Source organism: Aplysia californica, unplaced genomic scaffold (assembly GCF_000002075.1).
Source record: "Aplysia californica isolate F4 #8 unplaced genomic scaffold, AplCal3.0 scaffold00029, whole genome shotgun sequence".
In the NCBI taxonomy this organism is placed as follows: Eukaryota; Metazoa; Mollusca; class Gastropoda; order Aplysiida; family Aplysiidae; genus Aplysia; species Aplysia californica.
The window spans coordinates 762,026-771,612 of NW_004797299.1; the positions used below are offsets into that span (position 1 = coordinate 762,026).

At 37.7% G+C, this 9,587-nt stretch overlaps 1 protein-coding gene across 1 annotated transcript in view; it reads right to left on the bottom strand.

Annotated features, from left to right (window-relative positions):
- Positions 1 to 3,310: 3,310 nt before the first annotated feature.
- The window catches only part of LOC101862555 (39S ribosomal protein L11, mitochondrial), a 9,800-nt gene continuing 3,523 nt past the window's right edge, over positions 3,311 to 9,587 (bottom strand). The window contains exons 2-5 of the mRNA XM_005091372.3: positions 8,117 to 8,212; positions 7,428 to 7,521; positions 6,534 to 6,676; positions 3,311 to 4,162 (exon numbers count right to left, since the gene is read on the bottom strand). Of these exons, the coding sequence (XP_005091429.1) occupies positions 4,031 to 4,162; positions 6,534 to 6,676; positions 7,428 to 7,521; positions 8,117 to 8,212 (465 nt within the window). The 3' untranslated portion in view covers positions 3,311 to 4,030. The remainder of the gene's footprint in view (positions 4,163 to 6,533; positions 6,677 to 7,427; positions 7,522 to 8,116; positions 8,213 to 9,587) is intronic.

Consider the following 9,587-nt stretch of genomic DNA (forward strand, 5'->3'; position numbering starts at 1 on the left):
CCCCACCCACTCCCCTTCACAGTCATCAGTTTTTCTTCGATCGCAATAGTAACATGAATGTGCTGAAACCAAGAATGCCAACATTTCCTTTGCTCAAGACGGACATGGGTAATTAAAAAATGAAAAACAAGAACAACATTCTGAAATGCCGAAAAAGGTTTCAATTCTCTCTATCTCTCTTTCCTTTCCAGGGCGCCTGGGCCTTCAAATACTGGAACGTGGCGGAAAACCTGGAGACAAATTTCGAACACGCCATGAACCTGACGAAAGACATCGTGGAAAAGGAACTCAAAGAGCTCATAGCTTGGACCATGCTCTATCAGAACCGAGTCACGGTGTGGTTGCCAGAACAAGGAGAGATCCAAACTCAGCTGGCTCTGCCCTTTGACCTGCATAGTTTGGATCGCGTGCCTGACATGCGCCCCCTGGTGGTCCAACTGGAGGAGATTGCCAAGGAGGCCATGTCCTACCTGCCTGACCACAGCAGCTGGGAGGACTTCAAGAAAGTGAGGATTGCACGTCATGTCATGTCGTTTCTTTCCTTTTCATTGTACTTTTTCTTGGTTTTTGGTTTATCTCGTAATTTGTCACAGTTCACAGACCAACCTTTTCAATCTTTACCGTCAAGTGCCAAATCAGAAGCAGGCATCGGAAATCATGGCATGGGTCACGACTCACTTCTATGCTCAAATGCTCTTTAAAAAATTGCGATGTATATTATACATGTATCAGTCAGTGTCAATAATAGTACCATCCTGGTCTTTCCTTTTCATCCATCTGTTCAAGATTTCTAAGTAAACTGTTCTTGGTCTACCTCTGCCTCTTTTTCTCCCTTTTTTCAGTGAGAAGTAGTAAGATAAGATAAGACAAAACGACATAATACTTTATATTGTCCCTAAAGGAAATTTTTTTCTGTGGCTTGACAGAAAAGATATTTATTGAAATACTTGTAAGTGTAGATACAAGTTGAAAAATTGAAATTGTAGTAGCCTGCAAAACCCACACAAAATCAAAGCCACATCTCATGACTGATGTTTTCTCTGTCTCAGTCTGTGTCTGGCCTGTTGTCAAGCCAAGAGGAGGAGGATGGACAATGGGAACTGCTGCGAAAATACAAGCCGACCCGGAAATTCAATCTGTGCAAGAAGGTCGGCAAAAAGGGCAAGAGGATAATATGCAAGTCGTCCAGAAGAACTTCTAGAAACAGGCAGAAAACCTAAATGAAATGTAATCACAGAGGAAGTGTGTGCTAGCTTTGTGTCTTCTCAACAAGGATAAATAAATACCGGTATTATATTTTTTACCCCGATGTCGACATTTGTTTTTCATCGAGTCTTTGAGAAAAGAGAAGCACATCGACACAATACTAGCTTATCAACACATGGAAAGAAGACAGACAAACTGACAGATAGACAGACAGAACAGTGAAGGAACAGAAAAGAAGTAAGACCTACCAGTGCTGACCTCGAACTAAAATTTGGTTTGCAGTGGCAACTTCAATGCCTGAATACTGGACGTTAGACCCACCTCTCAATCTCATAAAACACAATTTTACATTTATACAGATATTTTTACCAGCGTTTGTGGTGTAGCGGTTCTCAGATTTGTTATCACACACAGGTGACCCAAGTTCAATTCCCACATGGAGATGAGAAATTCTATCAAATACATGTATCTGTTTCTGTAATGACATTGTGTCCTTCTCAGTCAGCCTGAGCTGGCCATGACAAGAAGGGTCCAAATCCCCACTTCTTTTTATTTATTTAAATTAAATTGTGTAAATGGGGGCTTAAAATAAGTTAAAACACTTGGACATTCCCCCCCCCCCCCCCCGAAAAATAATGAACCCCCCACAGACAATGTTTGAAGTATAAAAATAGCATAAAAGCGGGTCACCACTGAGCAGTGCTCTGTTTTGTATCTAGAAAATACCTTAATGACTAACCACCTGACTTGTAATGATCTACATCGTATCAATTGGGGTAAAACAAAATGTTTATAAACCATCTATCTGTACAAAGTACAACCATTTATTATAGTAATAGTAACAGTAGAGTAGATATATTGTTTAACATCCACATTGACACAATTTACATCATGAGGCGGAATGCTTTGACCCCGCCAGTCAGGGCCAACCTGGGCAGAGAAAGGCACAACGTCCCAGGAGAGAGACAGTCGAGATACTAGATAACATTTTTACCCCCATAGGAATTGTTTGTTTTGTTTTGTTTTAGTAGAGGTTTTACGGTGCTCGCAACTGCTTAAGGTCATATGAGCGCCAAGGGGTGGATTTTAACAGAGAAGTCCTTACAGGGAATCAGGCTTAGTCTGCTGACCTGCCATGGGAATTGAACTCATGTCTTCTGCATGCGATGGCACAACACCAACCTACTACACCACAGATGCCACTACAAGCACGTTCTAAATTACTGATACATGTCAGTAAAGAGTATCAGTGTCTCTGGTGTAATATATGAGAGCTGCTCAGTGGTAAGAAAGCTTTTATGCTGTTTTTGTACTGTAAACATTGTCTGTGGGGGGTTCATTGTTTTTCAGGGTTTGTTTTTTTTATATCCAAGTGTTTTAATATAGTGTAAAGCGCATAGAGCTTGCTGTTGACTGTTGAGCGGGGGTATGCGCTATACAAATGCTATTTATTATTATTATTCATTATTATATAGAAGTAGTGAGGCTCTGCCTGGTGCACACAGAAAATGGGAGTTATATTTCCATTTCTGCATGAGGAAGTTTAGGTTATTGCATATCTTCGCCTTTCTGTATGAAGCTGTATCATAAACCTGTCCCCGTGATTTTATGCAACCCGCATAATTTAGCAAAATTTGATAATTTTTTGCATAATTTCTTATTATTTTCCTTTATCATTCTTTGTTAAAATTAACAGAATCGCATAATTTAACATTTTTGGGCTCAGTTTGCAAAATTTCATAATTTTTCTCGCATAAAACGACGGGGACAGATAAACATATTCAGCTTGGGTTGGCCCTGATAAGCAGGGTCAAAGTAAAAGCAATTCATCTTCTCAAAGATCTCCATTGTGCTGCTTGAAGCATAAAACATATTGACACTTATGTTCTAATCCTATAACTGAGGGAAAAGGTCCATAGACAGAGATAGGGCTGGAACGTGTCCCGTTTTCTACACCAGGAAGGTAGGGGGGGGGAGAAATAACACAAGGGGACCTCTCGGACAGGAAGTGAGTCTATCTCAGGTCTTAAACCCACCCCTTGCACAGAAGGCGAGGCATCCTATGCAGATGAGAAGGACTGAAAGACAGATTGAACTTAAATGTATCTTTATAGCTCTTTGTTTATTAAATTTTAATTTATGTGTTTTTACTTTTACAAATGCAATGCATTTAAATATATGTTAGAACCTGAAGAACACCAACATGCATTATTTGACAAGTAATAAATATTCACACAAACGATGAGGCTTAAAAACAGAGAAACTTACAGTTACACAACTGCAATCACTTTTTATTGTCCATGTGTAGGCAATAGATTCACTCAAAACCAGACAGTAACAACTCAGCAGAACTTTTTGCCCTAGTCAATTATTTGTCAACTTAGCACAAAAATGCTAAACTAGGATATCTGTGAAAGCAGAAAAATTGTCCATATTTTTCCTAAAGATTGAATTTGCTTCCATGAAATAGATGTCTATATCTATTTTCCCTTACATTCACAGAAAAACATTCAGAGAAAGCAAATAGGACTATGTTTTTATAAAGTAGTCTACATAAATGAATTCATGAAATACCATTCTGTAAATTCTTCATCTTTGATTCATTTTCACACATCGACTCTTTTTTAAAACACTGTCATGCCATTTCCCCTCCAATTCACACAGCATTTCTAGAACATACAGACACATCCTTATCTCATTCTGGAGGTAAAAATGAAATATTAAAAACAACAATATCCCTGACACTCATTGCCTATTTCATTCACAGAAGTTTCAACATACGCAAGCACACCTATATCACAACAAACTTATCTTAAAACAAACATTACAATCTCAACATCTTCGACAATCGCAGCTCTTCAAGTTCTTTCTCTTCCTCCTCAACTTCCAGAGCTCTTTGCACTTTGAACTCTCTCAATTCTTCCACATCCAGCGGCTCACTTATATTATTTACAACCTGCAAATAAACAGGGAAAAAATGCATGGTTAGAACATAAATCATTATTGATAGTATTTGTTTTATTTTGCTGTGTTTTTGTCTATTTCATAATGTATTTGAGCTGAGTGCCTATTCCATGCAGAGGTAAGCATGAAGCTACATGTACAGTATAATATAATAAAAATTGACACTTTGATTTCCAGAAAAATGTTCAAATTTGTTCAATTCCTGAGAGATTTGCATGGTTGGGTGAGACCAGCAATGCCGTCGTAAGGGAAAACGACAAATGTTTCTGCCCGGGTTGGAGGCAAATTTTTCAGGAGAGGCAAAAAGCGTTTTCACTTTATAATTCTTCTATTTTTTAAATTCTTTTAAGCTATAATTCACCAGACATCTGGTTATGGCGTTCATAAAGCTGTTTCAAAAGTCTGAAAGGTTCAGGAAGAAAAGTAGCAGAGCGGCCGAACTTACTTATCAAACAAAGTACACAACGTTATTAAAAAAATAAGAAGGAAAAGTACATGACGACGTTGTCAGAACAAAAATATGCACACAGTATCTGAAAAGCGGGTCTGTTCTGCACGATGACAGATATTCTACATTGACTCTTAAAACATGAATCGGCATGGAGACTGCACTGGAGTCCTTTGATCAGCATGCACAGAGCTAAAGCAGACACCAATGTACTAGTCTAGAGGAAGAGAAAATAAATCTGGGACTGTTCAAGACATTAAGCCATCATGATTGCATATTTCTTGTGTTGGCAATTCTTATTAATGTATCAGGGTCATAAGACATGTATATATCATGACTCGCTGAAATCAGGCCTTCGTCAATTTTCGGGCATTTAGAGTTTTGGGTATCATCTTATAGCCTGTTTTTCGTCTTGCTTTTGATGAAACCCCCTCCCCCTCCATCTATCCTAAAATGAAGTCGATATGTCAGCAATAATTGAAGGGGGGGGGGGGGGGGGGGGGGTGGTATCACCTGGTGCTGGCACCAGACAACCCCCCCCCCCTCCTTCTTCAATTGCAAGTACCTTGATTTCTATTCAGGATAGATGGGTATTTTTTAAAATTAAAATCCACAAAGAAATGTGTTTTCAAATTAACATTAATGGTGCTGAGTCAATATAAATTTACAAAAATTGCCGAATGGGCAGAAAAATGTTAATTTTTGATATTTTGACGAGCGCCTGGCTTAACCATGATCCCAGAAATTTAAAAAAATACACAAAATTATGGTTTACTTCAAGAAGTCAAAGCATAGCCTCAGCTCACAGATGAGGTATCGTAATAATATATAATCTTGTGTCTCTTCGAACCAAAGGAATGGACAACTTCCTAAGAACTTCAATTTACCAGCACAGTACCCCGAGCACATCCGTATATAAAAATCAGCAGTCTGTTCAGTCCTCAACTTTTATTATTCAGATCTCTCTCTCTCTCTCCATGTCGATAGATAAGTACCCGTTTGCAATGAGTGAACAGTGGAAAATATGGTAAAGTGTCCCTTCAAAGGATACAAGACCATATGCCGAGGAGCAAATCTTATGTTGGTTTTTTTTTTCTCATAAATATGATCCAATTTAGATCATTTGGAAGGTGGGCTTCAACCTTGCAGGTACTGTAAGAGCCAACTTGAGATGAGAGGGGTACAACATCCCTGCAAGTTACTCTGGAAACGAACTCTGGTCTCCTGCATGCCAGGATGGAGCCCCTAACAGATGCCGGTATGGAGCAAATTGAGCTCACCCAAAAACTTACACTGGCATTTTTGTACATCAGTCTTCAAGAAAAAATTTGGAACAATATAACCATTCAATTGGTCGTTAGCAGGATTTTAACAAATGAATAGAATCGCAGTTTCAAGGTATGAAAAATGGAAAAAAAGAGATCCCCAACGTATCTTTCCCAAGGACACAGCCTCTATCAAAGACCTTTGTCTTTTACACGCTACCTGCAAATGTTTGAGAGATTGGGCAGGGCTGCTGTAACATGGAGAGCTCTTTGTGCTTTTCTATAGATAGAACTGTTATTTATCCTAATCTGTCCTCTGCAAATGACCAGGACCTGTGGTGTAGTGGTTAGGCTATTCTCTGTTGTATGTGGAAGACGTGAGTTAAATTCATATGTGGGGATGCTTTTTTACATGAGCATCTCTGTCCGTCTATTGGGACGCTGGAGACCTCTCAGCCAAAGTTTGTCCAGCCAGGCAACATCTAAGCAGCCCATCTCCTAAGAGATTTAAATTGAGTTCATACAATCAACACTTTTCTTCCAGGCACATGAGACCATTACTGTGCTGACTTTCTTGGAAAAACCACATCTACAAGCGCCCTGATATGATAAAAAAGCGATAGTCTTCACACTCTATAGGAGTCTCTTACCTTAATTCCAATTCCATGAGCTTGACCTATGATTGAATTACAGACTTGCTCCAAAGTGTAGGTGGCAAAAGCAGGATCTTCACTTTTTATTTTTGCAATTTCATAAACATGCTTCAGTGTAATAATTCCACATGTTTGTTGACCTGAGAATCAGAAACATACAGAAATCAAAACAACATGCAAGAAAAAAAAAGAAGTAAAAAAAACAACAATTAAATAGTGATAACCCCCCCTCCCCAGCTCCTAGACTAAACGACTAAAAGAATGCACTGGAATGTAATGTTTAACAATTCTTCTAGTGGAACTGAGACACCAAGAAGAGCAGCAACACATACATATCCCCACTGTTTTATCCTAGATGTACTGGATTTAGTTTTGATAAGGTATGCTAAAAGTAAGTGACATATGAAAAATACAAGAAAAACAAGATGATTTCGGAGAGGGCTGGAGATCTTGTTTTAAGGCACATTTGCAAATTGTTTATTTGTCTGTTCACATTATCATGTGAACTATCCACTCTCATTTTCTTCATAAGCTTACGCTGGACAGAATTAACAAAACACTGATTACATTCAAAACCAGAAACATACTTACTTTATAAATGACAAGTGTTCATATGACAACAGTCTTTTATTTTCCTTCTTAATTTGTTCCACTTTTCACTAGAACGGTGAAATACATACTGGAAATAGGTAGACACTATGGCAAGGGCAAAAGAAAAATTGAGTATAAATCTCACTGTGACCCCAATAGATGTACAGTAGGACAGGCAAGATGACATGATGGGGTGGGAGGCACTATACATAGCTTTTACCACTGTTGAAACAAGAAAAGTTTAAAATGTCATTATAACTGAAGTGGAAGAACACAGGCTATGAAATCACTGTAACCTACCTGGCTTTGTGGCACCTTTCTGGCTCCCCGCTGCCTGCAGTAAGAAGTAGCTCACTGGTGGCTTCAGAAATGCGATGTTGAAGCTTCTATCAGGCTTTCATGTAAAAGAGAAAATAAATGACAACAGCTGTTACCATCACCATGACCAGGGATGTACAAGTATTATAAATAATTGTAAAATTATGTTGTTGTATTGAACAGAAAAATCAGCATTTTGAACTAAAAATTAAGACAAACTAGAACAAAACAACATTTTTTTAATGTCTACGCAAAATAAAAAGGATTATCATAGCTTAGAAAAAATCCTGAAGATGTCTTCTCCTTGAATGCCCCTCCCATTGCTGTTACACATACACACACATACAAAAAAAAATTCCACACAAAATAAAATGTGTAACTTTTCCTACCTGATTCTAACTCCATTCCTTTATAATTCCTTTATTTTTACCATATATTACAATCAGAGCAAAAGATTCCCTCCCTCCCAAAAAAAAACAACCATAAATAAGAAAAAAAACCCAACAAACAAGCAAACCATTCAACACACACAATTCAGTAATTACAAGAAGCATACAGCTCAAAAGAAAAAAGAAGGAAAAAAACCAAAAGACTTCTCATCACAAATAGAAATCTTGACAAGGAAATATTTCAAACTTTAATTTCGAAGTCATAAAAAGTAAAGAGCTCACATTGACATTGACTTCTGTAGGTATCGGGATACCTGGTTTCAGGTGGGCTGTTTTTTCATTGAAATCTTTGCAAAAGGCTGCAATCTGAACTTGCATCTGAGGATGGACAAAAATACGATGAAAATGGTAGCCATTACTTAGACTTATTTGTAGAAGAAACATGGTAATTAATATGAAAATCATCTTATTTTACAAAAACAAATCCAACCAAAATAATATTTTTTAAAAAAATATATATATAAATTTGTAAATGGGATCAATATAAATAAGTTGACTTTTTTTACTAATTTGTGACAAAACTATTTTTAAATTAAGTGTACATAATCATAAACATAATTTTTCAAAAATGCATTGAAGGGAAGAAATGACTTTCGATTCATATTTGAGAGGTAGAGTTGGTGCTAAATTGCCCTTTTTTTCCTTCAATTCTTTCATCATTAGGTTGAAAAAAATATTTGCAATACTTTCAATTAGGTCCCAAAATTACTACTGAATGAGTAGAAAAGAGGTTTACCCATTGTCATTGACTGCTAACAGTATATGCACCCCACATGCTAAGGAAAATGATACCGTGTGCAAGACGTCACAGGTCACAATCTTTAATCGACAGTTGTTCGCTTATTATGAGATGATCGGTAAAACATGCATGACTAGAGAACAGAAAAGGTAAAAGTAGAGAATTTTAGAGAAGAAGTGGGGGGTTCAGTATGATTTCTATGGATTTAGGCCCGGACCACTTCTCCTGAACAAAGCCCATAACTCTTCAGCTTCGGACCAAAATCTGAGATTGCCCACTTGTCTTGGTTTGAATGATTGTTACTGTTGGGGAGCGACCACAATACAAAACATGAAGCTACAGCGAGCACCTAGCTTACTGAGTTGCACCGTCTTGTTATTGTTATCCAGGCGTCTTTCAACTTACTTGCTCAAACTCAAATGATTATGATATGAGAGATGAACAAGACAAACAATGTCAGAAATAATCATTAGATTTAGATCTACCCAATATTGATTGGAATTATAAGACAACTTCATAAAAAAGGAGTCAAATCCTAGGAGGTTTCAAGAAACTGAGAGAGCTTCCACAATTCAGATAGAACTACAATTATTATCATAAATGATGTTATAGCACAAAAGTAAGCTAATTTGGTCGTCTACAAAGATGCTATGGCTATTTCACTTTTCGAAACGAGCCGAACTACACGGGTCGCCATTTTGTTTGGCCAGGAAGTTCTCGCAAGATCTACTCCTCCTCCTCTCTCTCTTTGTCAACACTTTGTGAATACTGTCTATCAGTGTGGACAATCAAACTAATACAAAGATAAAAAATTATGTTAAAACACAAAAGTAAATTAATTTGGTCGTCTACAAAGATGCTACAGCTATTTAACTTTTCGAATCAAGCCAAACTACGCGGGTCGCCATTTTGTTTTGCCGAAAGTTGTTGCGCGGTACTCCTCTCTCCCTCCAC